Source organism: Canis lupus, chromosome 18 (genome assembly GCF_048164855.1).
Source record: "Canis lupus baileyi chromosome 18, mCanLup2.hap1, whole genome shotgun sequence".
In the NCBI taxonomy this organism is placed as follows: Eukaryota; Metazoa; Chordata; class Mammalia; order Carnivora; family Canidae; genus Canis; species Canis lupus.
This window is the reverse complement of record NC_132855.1, coordinates 33,509,697-33,530,371: the sequence shown is the minus strand read 5'-3', so window position 1 is coordinate 33,530,371 and position 20,675 is coordinate 33,509,697. Positions and strand designations below refer to the sequence as shown.

General features: G+C 39.0%; 1 protein-coding gene across 5 annotated transcripts; it reads left to right on the top strand.

Moving 5' to 3' along the window:
• The first annotated feature begins 4,705 nt into the window (after window positions 1–4,705).
• On the top strand, window positions 4,706–7,073 carry ARL4A (ARF like GTPase 4A). Of its 5 annotated transcripts, none has more exons than XM_072783974.1 (3): window positions 4,714–4,905; window positions 5,478–5,606; window positions 6,060–7,073. In XM_072783974.1, exon 3 carries the CDS (start codon window positions 6,150–6,152, stop codon window positions 6,750–6,752), a length of 603 nt encoding a protein of 200 aa, XP_072640075.1. In that variant the 5' UTR covers window positions 4,714–4,905; window positions 5,478–5,606; window positions 6,060–6,149; the 3' UTR covers window positions 6,753–7,073. The 5 variants fall into 5 exon arrangements, with proteins under 5 accessions (XP_072640079.1, XP_072640075.1, XP_072640078.1 ...); XM_072783976.1 differs by having other exon boundaries at window positions 4,764–4,905; window positions 6,063–7,073; XM_072783978.1 differs by lacking the exon at window positions 5,478–5,606 and having other exon boundaries at window positions 4,706–4,905; window positions 6,063–7,073.
• Window positions 7,074–20,675: the final 13,602 nt, after the last annotated feature.

Below are 20,675 nucleotides of genomic sequence, written 5' to 3'. Positions count from 1 at the left end.
AGTCTTTTAAAGTATTTTAAAGATAAGAGTCTAATTTGTTCTTAAGCATATGAATATCCAGTTTTCTAATCCTCTTCTGTTGAAGAGACTATCCTTTTCCTATTGAGTTTCTTGGCTCCTTTGTCATAAATCAGTTGACCATATTATACATGGTGATTTCTGGGATCTCAGTTCTACTCCATTGTCTGTTTTTATGGCAGCGCCACACTGTTTCCATTTCTATGGTTTTTAATATACTTTGAAAACACAAAGTGTGACCCTTTGTTCTTTTTCAAGATTGCTTTCGTTATTTGGGGTCTCTTGTGATTTCATATGGATTTTAGGATAATTTTTCATATTTCTTTGAAAAATGCCACTAGAATTTGGAGAGAAATTGCGTTCAATCTATAGATTGCTTTGGTTAGTGTGGACAGTTTAACAATATTAATTCTTCAAATCTATGAACACACAATATCTTTTCATTTATTTGTGTCTTCTTCAATTTCTTTCATCAGTGTTCTATTTTCAGTGAACAGATCTTTTATCTTCTTAATTTAATTTATTCCTACATATTCTATTCATTTTAATGTTATTGTGAGATTGTTTTATTTTGTTTAGTTTTTTAGCTTGTTAGTGTATAAATACACATCAGATTTTTGTGTGTTAATTTTCTATCTTGCAACTTTATTGAGTTTATTAGTTGGTACAGTTTTTTTGTGGAGTCTTTAGTGTTTTCTATATATAAGATCATAACTACAGGGACAATTTTACTTCTTCTTTTCTGATTTAGATGACTTATATTTCATTTTCTTGCTTAATTACTCTGGCTAGAACTTCCAGTGTTACATTAAGCAGGAATGGTGAAAGTGGTCTAAGAGGAAAAGCTTTCAATCTTTCATCATTGGGTATGATGCAGCTGTGGGCTACATATATGGCCTGTATTATCCTGAGATACATTTTTTATACATAATTTACTGAGGGTTTTTATCATAAAATGTTAAATTTTTTCAAATGCTTTTTCTGAATCTTTTGAGGTGATCATATGATTTGTATCCTTCATTCTATTAATGTGGTGAATCACATTTATTGGTTTGCATACTTTGAACCAGGCTTGAGGTATTAATGATGCTTATTTGACATCTTTACTTTTTCTTAATGTAGATATTTATAGCTATAAACTTTGCTCTTAAAATTGCTTTTGCTGCAACTGATAAGTTTTATTATGCTGTGTTTCATTTTCATTTCTCATGATATTCCTTTTCTCTTTTGACTTCTTCTTTGATCTATTGATTGTTCAAGAATATGTTATTTAATTTCCATGTATTTGAAATTTTTCCAATTTTCCTCCTGTTAGTGACTTCTAGTTTCATGCCATTGGGGTCAGAAAATATACTTGATGTACTCTCAATCTTCCTGAATTTATTGAGACTTGTTTTGTGGTCTAACATATGATCTATCTTGGATAATGTTCCCTGTGGGTTTGAGAAGAATATATATTCTGCTTCTGTATGTGTCTGTTTGTTCCATAGTGTTGTTTGAAAGCTGTTTCCTCATTGATTTTTCTGCCTGGATGATCTATCTAGTGTTGAGTGTGGGTATTAAAGTTTCCCTATCAAATATTTTTTCCCCATGGAAAATTGTAATCTCCTATTTTTGGATGTGTTTGAACATGTCATAAGCTTTATGCTTCCATTCTCTGCATACTGTTGCTTCCACCTGCAATTCTACTCCCCTACATCAGTTTGGTGTTGAATTCTTTTAATATTCAGCTTTAAAATTACATCTTTTTCAATTAAGCCACCCTGACTCTGTCAGATAGTTTGTACAAGCATAGGACTTGATAATAATTTCTATTTTACCACTCACAAGTCCTATTGTATATCATAGTAATTATGTGCTATGTATCTGTTGTCTGCACTGAATCAATTCTTTCCAGCATAGTCCATGCCTTCTGTTTACACAGACTCTCCAACTTGAGAGATTCCAGTAAGTACCTACCGAAGCAAATGAAGTGAGGTATCCTAGAAAACAGTATATAAAAGTAAGGATTGGCAAAGGTCATGCAGGACATTAGCTACGGTGTGTGACTACTTAATTTAAGCATATAATAGAAAATCAGATTATGGGAGAGAGGAAAAATGCTATTGGCGTCAGATTTTATCTGGGTCCTGGTATTCAAAAAGGAGAAACAAGGTAAATTACTCAGTTGTAGTATTTAAAAGGAGAAACCTTATCAATTTCTTAAGATCAGTATTTCTTCAAAATATCTAATCATTAATTACCTGGAATTCTTGTTGGATACAGATCACCAACCCCTCCCCAAATGATTTGGATTTAGCTGGTCTGTGATGGAGACCGGGAATGTATATTTTTACAAGCACTACCAGATGCTCATTATTAGCAAAGTTTGGAAAACCATAACTAAAGGCAGAGGTTCACAGAGCCTGTAGTGTCTAAATAATTTTTTCATGGTGCCTCAGGCCAGAAGAAATATCCCAATATTCTATTTAAATAGATAGAGCCAGACAATAGTTACAATGGTCAAGAGAGTCCAACAGATGGCACTGTGTTTCCCTCAAAAAAGTTAAAATATCCCATAGAATCCCCATGAATTCTGAGGCACCCGGGAGTATCTCAGCACATAGCCTATGAACTACAACTTAAAGGGAACATTTTCCTAGAATAGCATCAAAATATCTGAACTTGCCTTCTATAGGAAGACTGTGCAACTAAGTAGACAGTGTATTCCAGAAATTTCATCACTTTTATATCATTTGTTGCAGTTTTTGTGTGGTTGTTATTATAGAGGAGGAGTATCATTTTTCTATAAAGAGCTGGAGAGCAAATATTCTAGGTTTTGGAGGCCACAGACAGCATCTATTGTATAGCCTTATCTTCTCTGTTGTACCCCTTTAAACATGTAAAAGCCATGCTTATCTCCCGATGTGGCCGCATGCACACAGGCTTTAGTTTGCCCATATTAATTATAAGCCTAGGTTATAGCATTCAGTGCAGTTCAGTGAAGGGGATTCTGCAAGGGTAGAAGCTCTCAGTATTTTCCTATCTCCTCCGTTTTGCTGCAGGGAAAACTATACAAATATGCATCCTCGCAACTAATATCGGAAGGGCCTACTTGATTGTAAACTATTGTAAACAGAAGGCTGTTATGGACTCTGGTTCTTAATTCTTCATGTAATGACAATTTGCAATTTTTTCCAGTTCAATAAGGAATACTTGTTAAATTTCTAAGAAGAGGAAATGAGTCATTGCATGAAGCCCTGTATCCCTTACTTGTTCATTACTATAAATGGCCAAAGAAGTTCCACAATTATAACTAATACAGCAAGCTATAGCTTATACTATATTGAATGACTTGATAGAATATGCTATTTGAGACTTCTGGCTTTATTTTCAAAATCGGTGTTGCTGTCTCGAAAATACACACTGCGCTTAGTCCTAAGGTTTCATGTTTATTTTTTAAAACCTAGTAAGATAAGCACTGTTTCTATGGTAGTCGTAAAGGCAATAAACATCACTAGCAATAATGGTGTTAAGAGAAATAAAAAAATTTCCTTGAGGAAACTTCAATCTACATTTAAAAAGTGCAATGTTTGGGGTGCCTGGGTGGTTCAGTTAAGCATCCGACTCTTTGATTTTGTCTCAGGTGGTGATCTCAGGGCCCTGATCTTAGGGTGGTAAGATCAAGGCCCTCCTCTGGCTCCCAGTCTTTGCTTGCTTGAGACTCTCTCCCTCTCCCTCCCTAAAATAAATATTAAAAAAAAAAAAAGTGCAATGTTTCCTTAAAGTGCACCATGTAAATTCCTCCAAGTTCCAATCTCTTACAGCCCCCACCAAAAAGATGTTTGTCGACTGACACTTTCCCATTTACCCCTCCTCCGATGTTGTCTTAAGTACCCTGAAATGATCACTGATCACCTTTTTAATTAAATTATTCATGCAGCAACTTGGTTACTTCCTTTTTGTCCGTGAGACCAGTATTTCAAAGACAAGGTCTGATTTGCTCACCGTTCTATCCCCAGGCACATAGAATTGTGCCTACAGCCTGTTAAGTGTTCAGTATTTGCAGATGTATGGGTCAAGCACGCAACTGACATTTAAGGTCAGAATTATACATTGGGAAGCATTAAGCATTTAATGACTAGCAGACTTTTAAGTTCCAGGGACACACCACTTATTTTCTTTGGGTCAACAGACTCAGCTCTTTAATCTTCCAGTTTATTTCCTCATTTGCAAAACCAGGATATTTCTACCTCACGGGGATGTTGCTCGGATCATCGAGAGAGAGAGAGAGAGAGAGAGAGAGAGAGAGAGAGAGAGAGAGAGAGAGAGAGAGAGAATTTATTTGCTTTGCAAAAGGAAGGTGAGCTCCAGACACTGGTCTGGCCCAGGCGCTCCGGGCAGCTACCGAGGCACGCCCACGTCACCCCGTTATATAAGGGGCCCGCCCCGTCTGGTGTCTTCCGAGATCTGACCCTACGTCACCGGCCCCCGCCCCGAGGTCCCCGGGAGGCGCCCTGGGGTAGGCAGCGCAGGGCGGGGAGCCCGCGGGGCCGGGGGAGCGTGCGAGGCCGCAGGCGCCGCGAGGCTGAGGCCGGAAGCCCCGCCCCCCGGCCGGTTCGAACGCGGCCTTGTTTTGGCGTTGCTAGGAGACCGGCTCCCGCGCGCCCCCCACCGGCCAGCGCCCGCGCGAGCGCTCCTCGGGGGCGGGGCCGCGGCCGGCGCGGGGAGCCATCGGCCGAGCACCGTTAGGCGGCCTGGCGCGCGGCGCCCGCCCGGCGCCCCTGGGAGCTGCGTCTCGTCCCGGGCCACCGACCGGGCCTCCCTGCTGCCTCCCGGCAGGTACCAGCGTGCTCCTGAGCGGCTGTGAGCGACGTCGGCTCCCGACGAGGAGGGGCTGTGACTCAGGTGAGCCGCGGAGGGGCGGGCGGCTGCTGTGGCCACGCCCTGCCGGCCCGGGGCGGAGGGCCGAGGCGACGGGTCTCGCTGCGGGGGCGGTGGGCCTGCCCCTGCGGGGGCCGCACAGCCAGTCCTTCGCGTCTGGCGGCCGGCGTGGCCACCGCGAGCACCCGGGCCAGCGGACAAAGGGTTAACGCGCGGCGGTGACCGCGGGCCCCGGATGTGAGAGCCGCGGCGCGGCGTCCGCGGGCCGCGCAGCAGGTGCGCGGGGCGGGCGGGCGGGCGGAGCGAGCGCGCTGGCGGCGACCCGACCGACCGACCGGCCCAGGCGCCCCCTCACCTGCAGGGGCCACTCGGCTGCCTCCCCGGGCGCCTTGTTTTCTAACTTAAGGGCAACAGGTGGTGCCGGTGGACCGGGAGAGAACCCGGCTCGGCCGCGCCGGGAGCGGCAGTTGCTCTAGCCAATGGGGGCGCGGGGGCGGGCTTCTCGGGGACGCGCCGTCGCGGCTGGCCAATGGCATTCGGGCTCATGGGTGGGCCGTGAGGAGTGGGCGTGGCCAGCGTGAGTCTCCGGGTTCTAGCGCTGCAACTGCCAGAGCTGCGCCGAGAGCTAAGCCGAGCGGACGGGAGGTGCGTCTCCCCGCAAAACCCCGCGTCAAAAAACGCCTACCAAATGCTTTCTCGTTTGGACCCAGACTCCAGTTCCGGAGGTGAGCGCGCTGTACTAATTTGGTGGGGCAGGGGGAAGGATAGTGACCTTGGGTGGGCTCTTAAGCACGTGGAAAGGAGATTCCCCAAGATAGGATTGATTATGCGTTAGGGGTTTTCTGCCCCCCAAGAGGCACTTCTGTGCCTGGACCGTATACCGGTGACTAGGTTGTCCTCGGAATGAGGTCTTTGAGATTTGGGAACCCAGGGGGGTAGAGAAGTGCGTGTTTCTGCAATTTTCTTGAATCGTTAAAAGAATTGCAATCACAAGGTTTGTTCTGTCAGATGCCTTGGTTTGCGTACGTTTCATAGCTCATGTGGTTTGTTTGCCGAAGCAAGTTTTATTTTTCAAGCTGCTCGTCTTGCTCGTTTAAAGCAGAGAGGGAGAAAAAACAGTTGTTATAGTACGTTATTTCTCTACCAGAATAACTTACTCATTTTTTTTCCCCCCTCAGCAGTCTGGTAGCCGGATCCCCTAGGAGGAGAAGTAGTAAAGCGGTAAGAAGAAAGCATTTCAGTTTGGAACACCTAACTTGCACCTGGAAATGGGGAATGGACTGTCAGACCAGACTTCTATCTTGTCCAGCCTGCCTTCATTTCAGTCCTTTCACATTGTTATTCTGGGTTTGGACTGTGCCGGAAAGACGACTGTATTATATAGGCTGCAGTTCAACGAATTTGTAAATACTGTACCTACCAAAGGATTTAACACTGAAAAAATTAAGGTAACCTTGGGAAATTCTAAAACAGTCACTTTTCACTTCTGGGATGTAGGTGGCCAGGAGAAACTAAGGCCACTGTGGAAGTCCTATACCAGATGCACAGATGGCATCGTGTTTGTTGTGGACTCTGTTGATGTTGAAAGAATGGAAGAAGCCAAAACTGAACTTCATAAAATAACCAGGATATCAGAAAATCAGGGAGTCCCTGTACTTATCGTTGCTAACAAACAGGACCTGAGGAACTCACTGTCTCTGTCAGAAATTGAGAAATTGTTAGCAATGGGTGAACTGAGCTCATCAACTCCCTGGCATTTACAGCCCACCTGTGCAATCATAGGAGATGGACTAAAGGAAGGACTTGAGAAACTACATGATATGATAATTAAAAGAAGAAAAATGTTGCGGCAACAGAAAAAGAAAAGATGAATGGTGATCCTTTTTATATCTGTGTGGAGTAGGTTTTCTCTGGTCTGATGTTGACAAATGGAAGAGTGTCTACAGCCTGGTTTGCCCGCCTGCCCTCCTGGATGCTGATAAAGCTTTGTTTTGTTGAACAATCCGATGCCCAACTCTTTTGCCTTGTGGAAAATGAGTAAATGCAGTGCTTCTTAAAATGGTCTCTTCTCCCTACCCCACAAAGCTTTTGGTACTACCATTCTGGGAAGCCAAGCATGGATAGTTTATTGACCAGAAAACAGTTGTGGAAATTTGACCTGAAGTTAGTGAAATAAAACTTTGAAGAATGTCTGCCTAGTGTTTTGTCCTTACATCTTGTGGGGGGAAGCCTTTACGAGGAAATAGCATATGAGGCTTTGTATGTTAAGATAAAATGCTAATGGATGGAAATGTTAAGATAGATTAATATATATACAGTTATATCGATCACATTGGTCCAACCAGTAAGGGATAAAGAAAGAAGTGTTTGCTTTTTTAAGTTTTGGCCAAATGAATTTTGACATTTTCTGGAATCCAATGATGTAATGCTATATCTTAATTCTAGACAATGTTTAAGTTGGTCTAACTTGAAATAATAAAAATAAGATATTGGGGGCATATTCAAGTGCATGGATTAGTTTTCCTGACAATGCATGTTTCGGTGTGTAGTTTTTTACTTTTTAGAAGTAGCTATGCATCTTTCTCCATGGTCAGGTTTAAAACTCTTTTTTGGGGATTTAGGGCTGTTACAGAAATAGTTTATTATCAGAAGCACTTTCACTCGAAGAACCTAAAATAATTTACTTGATTCTTTTATATAGTAAATTAGGGCATGTAGACTAATAAACGCGTATGCTTGGTATATGTATGGATTTATGAAGAAAGCAATTGAGGGATTCAGTCAAGAGGACATAATTACAATACATAGTTTCTAAGGTAATTCCAGTGGTAAAATATTTGTTTTATTGATCCTTGCTGGCTGAACACAGATGTGGTTTCATATATTTTTGTAGTGTTTTGGGAGGAGCAGAAGCTTTATAATCAACACTTGATGCACTGTGGAGTGAAAATGTAAGAGATATCCTGTAAGTGCTCTGAGCTTTAATTTTTTGTTTACAATCTAAGCAGTGTTATGTGGGCCGTCCAGTCCTGATTATAAGGTGGGAAGAAATGAGGCAGTACTGCAGATAAGAATTATGATTCTAGAAAATGAAGGGGAAAGTAGCAAAGCTATGTTTTGTGAAAATTCGCTGGTGCCGTTTACCCTGGAATCCAAAAAGCCCCTGTAAATTAAAAGGACAACCCTTTGCCTAATTCTTATCTATAAGCAAGGACTTACTTCCAGTGGTCATATATTATTAGCAAATCAGCATAATTTTTGTGTGTATAGCCAACAGCTGTTTGTTCTAAAGATAACCAAAAGAACTGCACTTTGCTAGCAGGGTTTTGTTTTGATTTGGGGTTTCTGTTTTGAGGGTTTGTTCTGTTAAGTTTTTGGAACCTTGATTCTTGTTACACACAAAACGAAGTAGCTTCCTGTGGAGCTTTCATTGTTAAATGTACTGCACTAGTGACAGTCACTTAGAATGTTTATATTTATAAAAATGTGGATAATTACCAATAAACTACTGGAGGCACTAGGAGAACAGTGTTTGAGTTTTAATGTATTTCCATTTGGTAAAGCTTTTAATTAGGTGTGCAAAAACATCTGACAGCTGGGTTTACATAGTCCCATAGTAGGTTGGGTTTTCCTCAAGTCTGACATTGCACCAAAGGCTGTTTTCCGGAAGAACTCTTTTTTGTTTTTAACTTTCACTAAATGAAATCATGATGCATACTCTAATCACTAAATGTGTGATGGATTAATAAGGCTTGCTGAAAAAACAAAAAACAAAATCAGTGAATGGGTTTAGATATTTAGCACACTTGTACTTTTTATATACTTGCTGTATGAAATAGTACTGTTTTAACTATCTCTTGAAAGTTTAAATGTTTGACCCTTATTTTGTAGCCTAAGAATTTGATGAGCCAATCCACGCTAAGTGTTTTCATATTTAGCACACAACTATAACAACAAAGAAAATGGTGTGTACACTCTACTAGCTTTGATGTATAAAACACATTTTCAACTCCAAAACTGGTCGTAATATTTTCCATTTTGCTAAGGAGTCTTCCTAAAATACATCCTGAAGAGTTTAGCAGTGTTTTTATATCTAGTTTTTTATTAAGGTACGACTTTTCCAAAGTATATTTCTAAAATATTTTCTTATATTTAGGATGATTTTGTTTAATATCCAATATTAATCAAGAACCAGATAACTCTAAATTCAAACTATTATCAAAGATAAGTTAAATATAAAGAAGTCTGGGGTTATTCCTAAATGGATTATAGACACTTGGGGAAAAAAGTTGTGTAGTTTATGTAGCCAGCATAGGTTCCCTAAGAATCATGGAAAAATGAATAAATCCTTGGAAGGTGAAAAGTGAAATTACTAGTAAAAATAAGTGTATGTAGAGGGGGAATTACTAGTCTGTAAAAGCATGATGGTTTCTCAACAGAGGGAAAGACCTAGACGTAGAATGTTTTTGTTTGTACAAGGCATTTGACACCTAAACCATGTTTGATTAATAATTCATAGTGACCTGGAAGGAGGTCTTTGGTAGACTGTTTCAGGGTTCTAGTTAATACAAGAATTTCATCAGTAATGAAAATACAACAGTTTCTTCAATGATAACAAAAGACAAAAAATATTTGATTTTTAAAAAACTTTTGGCGATGTAACAGTCAACATTTAGGTAATACAAATTGGAACTTTGAATATTCCATCATTTGAAGTTGGAATTTTACATTTAAGGTTTAAATTTAGCAGAAGATTCTTAAATGAATAGTAGTGATGCTTGTATAACATTGTGAATGTACTTAATGCCACTGAGTTATGCATCCAAAAGTAGTTAAAATAGTAAATTTTGTGTATATCTTACCACAAAAAACTTAAAATACTAAATATACACTTAGTTTAAAAGAATCAGCCAAAAGTAGAGTCAGGGCATCCTAATTTAGAGATCAGATTCAGTTACAAATTTTACGGAAGATTGAGTTATCTGAAGCTTAATATGAATGGGATGCCTGGGTGGCTCAGTTGGGTGTCTGACTCGTTTCAGCTTAGGTCATGATCACGGGATCATAGGATTGTATTCCTCATTGGTCTCTGCTCAGTGGGGAATCTGTTTGAGAGCGTCTCCTTCTCCTGCCCCCCACCCTGCTCTAGTGTGCATTCTCTCAAATAAAATAAATCTTTAAAAAAACTTGATATGAAAAATATAGCATGATAAACTAATAATCATAAAGTTAATATTAAAACATGATAATCAGAGAGAATAGTCTCAACAAACCACAGCTGAAGTATGTATTAAATTCTCCATATGCAAGTTAGAAACAGGAATAGCTACATGGAAAGCTAGTTTAGGAGGACAAGTATGCTACCTAAAAACAACAGGAGATTTGGAGTGAGATTTGGATTCAAATCCTGACTCTCCCACTATTCACTTGTGACCTTTTGGCATGTACTTTGAAACTTCTCATGATGTGAATGCCCTCCTGGGAAAATGAAGACTGTCACATAGAATTTTGAGAGGATTGGGTGAAATTATGTAAACTACTTAGTGCCTCACCAATTCACAACTCAATAAATGGTAGCTATTATTGTTAATTGGTATGGATTAGTAGGTGTTGAGAGGCAGTTGATAATGGCTATAGAAATTCAGATTTGGACCTTAGATCCACCATGCACTACTTTCATTTTGGACAATTTATTTGCCCTCAGCCTTAGTTTCTTCACTGGTAAACTGAGGCAGAAGCCTGCTGTTTGAGTTTAATTGCCTAAAAGGATTAGATGAAACAGTATGATATTTAGTGAGTACCTGACACATAGTAAACATTTAATGGATATTTGCTATTAATAGAATATTTTCTGACAGATGTATTTAAAGATAACTTATTTTGTAGGGGAACGTGACACAAAAAGCTCTTAATTTTTTTTTAAATTTTATTTATTTATTCATGAGAGGCAGAGACACAGGCAGAGGAAGAAGCAGGCTCCATGCAGGGAGCCCGACGTGGGACTTGATCCCGGGACCCCGGGGTCACACCCTAAGCTGAAGTCAGCGCTAAACCGCTGGGCCACCCAGGCTGCCTTTTTTTTTTTTTTTTTTTTTTTTTTTTTAGCATTCCTGCATCATGGTATGAAATGGGAACTTGGTGGAACTTGGGAAAGACTAAACATACTGAATTCTCTTGGTATCTGGGTCATTTCCATAAATTTCTAAAGCACCAGTCTATTTTAGCACAATATAATCTCACCTTCCCTTGTAAGAAACAAACAAAATTTTAAAACATGGTTATTTTTTGGTATAGACACAAATCAAAATAGAATACTTCACGGCAGAAATTAAACATATGGAACTGTGTACACTGTTCAAACTGCCTCAAGATTGTTACCAATTTTCAGATTTTACCTAATGATAAGTAGGGATCTGTATGCTGATCCTTCTTTGGAAACTTGTCAGTATTTGTGGACATATCTGGTAGTGTGGTGATAATGTGTTTGCTAGATGGATATGTGTGCTGTGTTACTTTCCAATTACTTTCAGTTTGGGGCCATATTTTTATGTGTTCTGCTTATGTTTTGCTGAGGTTGAGATTACTGACATTAGGTGTTGGGTTATAAACAAGTTGAGTAGAATATCCTGGATTATTAGCCAAAATAAACCCATACTTTCTTTGGCTGTCTCTTCTCTGAGTCTGTAATAAGGAAGAAATTAAAGCAGTGCCAAAATAGAAGTACTATCTGGATCGTTGTCCCCACCCCTTCCCTTCCTGTTTGAAGACTAACAGGTAATGCAGCTGTGTGTGTGTGTGTGTGTGTGGTGTGCACATGCGCTGTATTTACCTCCTCTAAGTGATTGAGACCGGTATCGGTTAACACAGTGGTTCTCAAAGTGTAGTCCCTGGACCAGAAGTATTAGCATTACCAAGAAACTTGCTAGAAATGCTGATTCTGAGGGTCTATTCTAGACCTATGAATATAAAAGTTTGGGATTTAGCCCATCAGGTGATTCTGATTTTCGTTAAAGTTAACCATTGAGTTTAACAGAAAATCCAGTCACTTATCATGCTAAAAAAAAAAAAAAAAAAAAAAAAAAGAATTAAGATAAATAATTCCAGTACCATAAGATTCAAGCCTTTTTTAAACATGCTTTTTTCAAAAGCATGATGTTTGATTTATAGTAGGTGTCTAGTGAAACCTAGTTGAATGAACTTTAGTCAAGCCAGCAGAAACACTCTTTTAAATGTAATCTTATAAATTTATTTTTATACATGTACATATAAACAAAAAAAGAGAGCTTTGCTTGTATACTATATGCTAAATATCCTAAGATGTGTAGGATTCTAAAAAAGGGTGGTTGAAGAGGAATGTTGAGGCTGACTCATTTCATTGATTCTCTAGTTTAAAATAAAAATCTTAACCTTTATTATGACAAATCTCAAACTTCTATAAAAGTAGAATAGCATAATGTACACCCAAGTATTTCTCATCTAGTTTCAGTAATTACCGACTCCTGGCCAATTCCGTTTTGTTTTTGTTTTTTGTTTTTTTTTTGGTGGGCAGCAAAACAAAGTTTATTGACTGATAGCAAAATGATAGTACAAAGCTCCCAAGGAGGGAGGGGACCCAAGAGGGTTACCCCTGGCCAATCCCATTCTCTGTATTCCCACTTACTGCCTTCTTGGCCACTTCCCCACCACCCCTGGTATTATTTTGAAGTCCTAAAAATTCCATTTTATTTATAAATATTTTGGTGTGTGTCTCTAAAAGATAAGCACTTTTTTTTTTCTTGTTTTGGAGAGAGGAGCATGGTGGGGCAGGGTGGAAAAGTAGAGGCAGAGAGAATCTAAAGCAGGCTCCACGTTCAGCATGGAGCCTGACATGAGGCTAGATCTAGGACCCTGAGATCATGACCTGAGCTGAAATCAAGAGTTAGATGCTTTAATGGACCAAGCCACCCAGGTGCCCCAATAAGTACTCTTCTTAAAAACAATCTCAATATCATCACATGTAAAAGAAAATACTCCTTCAAAACAAGTATCCATTCAGTGTTTAGACTTCCCTAATAAAAGTTTTTAAAAGATTTTGCACTGGAAGACATCTGCCATAGAACAGTCTCTGGTTAAAAAAGGACTCTTGCCTTTCTATCGTGCTTTATATAATGCCAACATGAGTATGAAGAGTCATTTGTTTTCCTTTTTTTTTTTTTTTTAAGATTTCATTTATTTATTCATGAGAGACACAGAGGCAGAGACAGAGACATAGGTAGAGGCAGAAGCAGGCTTCCTGCAGGGAGCCTGATATGGGACTGGATCCCAAGACCCCAGGATCACGACCTGAGCCAAAGGCAGATGCTCAACCACTGAGCCACCCAGGTGCCCCATTTGTTTCCTTTTTAATGCAAAAATGGAATAACCCAGCAGCAAGTGTTTGGAAACCCTGGGTATCTAATCTAGTGGGCCAAAGTATTTTTTCTTAAATATAAAAATGGGAAAGGCTTGTGTCCCTTAATCCAACATTAATCTATCTGTAGATACCCTGTAATGGGTCAGTAACAAAATGGAATTCCCTAGAGCAACATTTTGCCAAACTGGCTGTACTTCAAAATGGTTTAAGGAGCTTTTAAAACTCCCTAGGCTCTACCTTGGACATTTTGAATCAAATATCTAGGGGATGGAGCCAGTAATTTATTTTCTAACTCTTCCTAGCTTTTTAAAACTCCTACAGCAGCCAGATTTAGAAACCATTGTTGGGAATGACAGAGGGATGGTATGTTTAGTGGCAGAAATAAAGAGACCATAAATAGAACTGGCTAGGTGAACATTTACCTGGCTGCCTTAGATCTCTCTCTTTTTTAAAAATTTTATCTATTTATTCATGAGAGACACAGGGAGAGTGGCAGAGACAAAAGAGACATAGAGGGAGAAGCAGGCTCCTCACATGGAACCCAATATGGGACTCAATTCCTGGACTAGGATCACGAATTGAGCTAAAGGCAGATGTTCAACCGTCGAACCATCCAGACATCCCAGATCTCTCTCTCTTTTTCTTTTTCTTGTATGGTGGGATTGTCTGTTGGCTTGACTGATGTCAAAATAATCAAACTGAGAACTTTGTCTGATTTAGGGATGTCTCAGATCTGATAGCGTGAGGGAAATCTGAGAGAACCCCGGGGAAAGGCAATCTATGAAATAAACGCTTTTCCTTCCATGGACCATGTATATACTTTATGCTAAGAGGCATAAGGAATCCTAGAAATGTATAAGTAGTCCTGCTCATCTCAGAAAAGATAGAGGCCAGTTAGAGACTTAGAGGTAATATAATAACTAGTGCCTAAAATGTTGCTTTTCTGTAATCCTCGTGGGAACTTTACATATCACAGATTTCAATGATTATATCCAGTTAGTTTGGGACTAACAGGTATGATAAGGAAAAATCATAGGTTTATTATAGTAGCAACATCTAAATAAAATAGGTAGTGCCAAATGGCCTAGACTAAACCCCTGACATATTTGATTAATAAATACTTCCAGTCTCTCAGTTTACTGGACAAAGATGGTTTGTTGCTGTTGCTTGATCAATCTGTCAGCAACTCCCCGTGCTAAAAACCGGTGCTTGTTTTAAATTTTAAAGAGAAGTTTTAGAGGATCCCTGGGTGGCTCAGCTGTTTAGCGCCTGCCTTTGGCTCAGAGCGTGATCCTGGACTCTCAGGATCGAGTCCCACATCAGGTTTCCTGCATGGAGCCTGCTTCTCCCTCTGCCCGTGTCTCTGCCTCTGTGTGTGTGTGTGTGTGTGTGTGTGTGTGTGTGTCTCATGAATAAATAAATAAAATCTTTAATAAAAAAATAAAGTGGTTTTAATCCTACTCTTGGCATGCATTAGCTCTGTGACTGAATAGAAGTTATTTTATTTCCCTGAGTTGCAGCCTTCTTACTTTAAAACAGTGATACTACCTCTGTTACAGGGTTATTTTCTGAAAGGCTTGTAAGTTATCTGGCACATATATCAGACATTCAAGATGTATTTGAATGACTACCTCCCCCTGCCAGGTGTTTGGAATACAACAGGAAGCAAAACAGAGATGGGTGCTGTTTCTGTCTCCTGCATAGAAAGTAAGCTCCACCAGTGTTGGGAATTTATCCGTGGTCATAATCCTAAATCTTAAAACACTGCACTGCATGTGCACATGCTAACCACCCACATAGCTACATAATAAGCCAAGTGAATGAAGCTCACTGCTAATGAGGGAGTCAGACAAAAGATAATCAAAAAACAAATATAAAATATGGAAAGTGCTATGAAGGAAACAAAGGACAGAGGAATGGACAACAAGAGGAATAACTTTCTTTGGATAAAGTTGTTTGAAGTTTTTCTGATCTGTCCAAAGAGCTATGGGAGGACTAGAAGAAAAAGCATTTCAGGTAGAGGGAACATTAGCTGCAAAGGCCCTGACATGGACAATCACTACATGGAGTTGAGAACTGAGAGAAAAAAACTAGCATGATTAGAATAGTGAGAAAAGGAGAGAAGGGCAGGACATGAAGTTGAGCAAGCAGGGTAAAACATTTTTATCCAATTTGATAACTGGTTTTGTTTTTAAAAAGATTTTATTTATTTATTCATGAGAGACACAGACAGAGGCAGAGACATATGCAGGCTCCATTCAGGAGCTCGATGTGGGACTCGATCCTGGAACTTCAGGAACACGTCCTGAGCCAAAGGCAGATGCTCAACCGCTGAGTTTTAAATGAGAATAGTTGGCTTTTATTTAGTCTCTCTCTCTCTCTCTTTCTCTTTCTCTCTCTCTCACACACGCACTCTCTTTCTTTAAAATTTATTTGGTTGAGAGAGAGAGAGAGAGAGAGAGAGAGAGAGAAAGAGAAAATGAGCAGGAGGGGCAGAGGGAGAGGGAGAGATAATCCCAAGCAGACCCCACAATGAGTGCAGAGCCCAATATGGGTTTCGATCTCACCACCAAGATTTCAATCTTCACTAAAACCAAGAGTCAGATACTTAACCAACTACGCCACCCAGGAGCCCCTTATTTAGTTTTTACGTATTTAATTACAAATTACTGCTATTTGTGTTTAAATCTACCATCATATTTTTCATTTGACCATTTCTGTTTCTTTTTAATATATTTTCCCCTTCTTTTTGATTTATTGTTTTATTCTTTTTTTTATTATAAAGTTTTCTACGATTCTTTTTTTGTTACCATAATTACAACATACATCCCTGATACAGTGAGGTCTAATATAAATCAGCACTTTTGCCACTTATATTTTTTTTGAACGATACAAAAACATAAAGTACTTTTAACTGAATTTACTTCCTTTATGAGATAGAGGTTATTATTGTATATTTTATACACACTGAAGAGCTCCTAAAACACAGTTATTTATTTATTTATTGCATACTTATTCCTTCTGCTCTCTACTTTTTCTTGAATCTCTTGAGGCGTAATCTGGGAGCATTTCCCTTCTGCCTAAAGAACTTCTTTTACTGTTTTCTCTAGTATGATCTGCTAACAACAAATCCTTCTATGTTTGGTTTCTGGAAATACTTATTTTATTGAGTATAGAATTTTAAGTTGGTTTTTGTTGTTGTTTTTGTCACTTTAAATTAAAGCACATCATTCTAGGGGCACCTGGCTGGCTCAGTTGGTGGAACATGCAACTTGATCTTGGGATTGTGAGTTCAAGCCCACCTTAAGTGTAGAGATTATTTAAAAATAAAAAATCTTTAAAAAATAAAACATGTCCTTTAACTGTCTTCTTGTTGGGAGGTCAGCTGTTAATAAATTCTTTTGCTCATATGAGGGTAATATATCTTTTATTCTCTAGTTATTTACGAGATTTTTCTTGGGGTCACCTGGGTGGCATAATTAAGTGCCTGACTCTTGGTTTCACCTCAGGTCATGGTCTCAGGATACTAGGATAGAGCCCCACATTGGGCTCCACGCTCAACATAGAGTCTACTTGAGATCCTCTCTCCCTCTCCCTCTGCCCCTTTTGTTCTCTCTCTCTTTCTCTATCTCTCTCCCTCAAATAAATAATCTTTAAAAAAAGAAAAAGATTTTTCTTGGTGTTCAGGTTTTGCAATTTGACTATGTGTCTAGGGGTGGTTTCCTTTATATCTCTTTTGGTTGGGATTTGTAGAGTTTCCTCAATTCATGCCTGTCAGATAAACCAACATCTGGTTATTTGTGAGTCTGTTTATGTTTTTTAATTAAATTTTACCCTTTTATATTTCTGTTTTTCTTCCGACTGACTACCATACATCATAAATAAAACTTGAATGATATTTGGGCACCTGGGTGGCTCATGGTTGAGCATCTGCCTTTGGCTCACGTCATGATCCTGGGGTCCCAGGACTGAGTCCCAAATCTGGCTCCCCACAGGGAGCCTGCTCCTCCCTCTGCCTATATCTCTGCCTCTTTCTCTATGTCTCTCATGAATAAATAAATAAAATCTTTAAGAAAAAACAAAACAAACTTCAGTGACATTTGAGGCTCTATAGGGTGTCATCCTCCAGGAAGAATTTACTTCTGACACTGGTAGCTAGCAAAGGTTCATCTCTCTGGGCTTCTTTTTCCTTTTGGCTCTTTCCCCCAAATCCTTAGTATCTTGCAGCTCTATGATCCCTTGAAATAGATTGAAAAACAAGTTGCTTTTCTAGTTTGTCTTAAGTGGAAGGTTGGTCTGCAAGAAGTAAAAACAGCAAAAATAAAATTAATAGGGAAGTATTTAAGGATTTGATATCATCTGATTCTTATTTTAAGATGATATTTAAATTAATTTATTTTGTCATCTTTTCCCTTAAAATGTCTCCAAAGTCACCTTTTATCTCCATTTCCACTGTTATCATCCTGACCTGAACTCCAGTTACTAGCTTGGGTCTTGCTTTTATCTCCCGCTTTCAGGCCCCGAAGGCCATGCAACATACCAAGGTTCGATTCTTTTTCCTGAAATCCTGTTTTTTTTTTTTTTTTTTTTATGTCTAGATTTGGAACTTAAAAATAGCCATGCAGGGCAGCTCTGGTTGCTTAGCGGTTTGGTGCCACCTTCCGCCTGGGGCATGATCCTGGAGACCCAGGATAGAGTCCCACATCGGGCTCCCTGCATGGAGCCTGCTTCTCCCTCTGCCTGTGTGTGTGTGTGTGTGTGTCTTTCTCTGCGTGTCTCTAATAAATAAATAAAATCTTAAAAAAAAATAGCCATGCAATCCTTTTACTTAAGTAAGTAGTTTTAGTAGATGCGTTTCATAGAAGAGCAAAGTGGCTTGAGGTGGCTAAGGAGCCTGGTCAGTGAGATGGAGCTACAGGGTGAACACAGGCTCCTTAAATTTCAGAAGTTAGAGCCATTATTTTCTGTTACCAAGATGTATTCTACTCACACTATATTTACTCTAAATGTAGCAGCATTTGTATTCTGTTGCTGCTGCAGACAAAACTTTGTTAAAATTTAAATAATAAGAAAAAGTCTAAACTTTTATTGTTGTTTATGCTCACTGATATCAGAGTTGCTTAGAGAGAGTTTTTTTTCTGAGATGTTCAGAGACATTTTTTCTGAGATGTTTAACACTGGTCTATGTAATTGTTAACAATATTTTAGAATAGGAATCCCTTCTATTTATACATAAACAGATTTAATATTTTACATAACATAATGTATATACACACACATGCATGAGAATTTTTTAAAAAGATATAAGACATTAAATTTAGTGCTTTGCAATTTTCATTATCTAATCAAAATACGTGTATTTTAAAGGATCAGAGAAATTTGTTTCCTGGATCACAGATACGACCTTTAATTTGATTTTTCCCAGGTACTGTGATATTTTTACTTTCGGATGTTTTTTGGCACATTAAGTGCTTAATCACTTATTTCACTATATATCAGGCTGCTATATATCAGGCTACATGAATGCTTACAAGTCTGGACATAGATTGGGGGGTATAAAGAAGCAGAGCTTTGTCATTTTATCTTAAAATAAAATCAATATTAATGTTCTCATTAATCTATATTCTACTATCTGCCATTTATTTATTTTTTTAAGATTTTATTTATTTTGAGAGAGAGAGCAAGCAAAGGAAGATGCAGAGGCAGAGGGAGAGAGAGAATTTCAACCAGACTCACAACTGAGCATGGAGCCCAATATGGGGCTCAATCTTATGACCCTGAGATCATGACCTGAGCTGAATCAGGAGTCGGACACTTAACCAACTGAGCCACCCAGGCACCCCAATTTATATTTACTGGATTAAAGTTTCAATTCCATCTCAAATATACTTTAAATTCTTGATACCCCCCCCCCCCAAAAAAAATTCTTGATACCCTTTAAGCCTAGCTAACATATGTCAAATAATAACTGGATTCCCATTCATCTTAGAGAGACTGATATAATCCCCTGGATTTGAAATACTAGAATTTCAGTCTTGATAGAAGAGAAAAAGTTGAATGAAAATAGTGGTGGTGATAACCCATAAAGCTCTCTAAGAGAGAGGCAGGATATTATTGTTAAGAGCTTTAGATTCTGGAACCAAACTGGGTCCAAATGCTGGTTTTACTATTTATCAGCTTTGTACCTTTGGATAGGTTAGTTAACCTCTCTGGCCACAATATCATCGACTATAAAATCAGATAACAATAATATGCCCTTTTAGAGTTGTTATAAGGATTAAAATAACCATGACATGTTAACTATTTAGAATCTTGTCCTCCTCTTACTAATTTATGATTTTTATTCTTATTAATTTACCAATAAAATTTCCTCTGAAGTGGCCCAGATATAGCAGGGTTTGTGTGGAAGATCCTTGTAATCCCTGACATTCTGTCAATTTAGTTTTCAGAGATTCTTTAGGTGTGAACAAGCTGTGACTCTCTCCAACGTGATATTGCTTATTTCTGTACCAATTGTGCATATGGCAATCTGTGGTCTATATACTAATAAGCAAATGTTTATTTAAAACTCAGTGTTATGAGAGGGAAGGGTAGATTCTGACATAAATTAAGCATGAGATAATTAAAGAGATTTTTCAAGAGGCAGCACTAAAAGTTTGCTTCCTGGCTGCAGAGAGGAATGTTCTGGGAGGTCTGATTCCCAAGGAGGAGCAGCAAACAGCTAACCACCGTTTCCTCCAGGTTCTGCCTTTTGCTGCCTTTCTCTGACCCCATTTGTAATTGAATGTTAGGTGGACAGAGGGCTTCTGCTGTGTCCTGGAAGTCAATAATATTTCTAAGTAATACGTGTTACCACTTTAATTACACAGCCTTGCTGAAATGTTGGTGGCCTCAGGTTTCACAGGTGTGGTGTAATACTAAATTGGCCATGACCTTGTGTCATTCCTTTCAACCTACACAGCAGTAACCTGGTAATGTGTGAACACCTGGATTGCACCTCCTTTAACCTGAAGCAGAAAGGAGAGGAAAAGCCTGAGTCTAGTTCTGTCTTTGTGAGAGCTGACCCATGGCTCTCCACCCCTTTAGAGACATTGTATTTGGATATGCGCCTATGGATAAGTTTGTATTTTTTAGAACAGCTCTTTGAAGGAGCCATTACTTTTGCTGTATTATGTACAGCAATGTGGGTGCTAATGAATGTTAACTACTAATAATAACAATACCAGTAATTTACAGGTGAAGCATTGGTGACTCACTACTTACCGTGTGTTCGGTATTTCAACTTGGTTCTGCAAATGTACCAGATATTTCTTATATGAACCTAACTTTTAGGACATTCAATCACTGGAGTCATTGTCAAGGAAGAACATTTTAAATACTTTTTGTTTTTTGGGGCTTTTTG

Excerpts from the sequence above, each read along its gene's own strand:
- ARL4A (XM_072783978.1), top strand. The coding sequence starts at position 6,150 with ATGGGGAATGGACTGTCAGACCAGACTTCTATCTTGTCCAGCCTGCCT.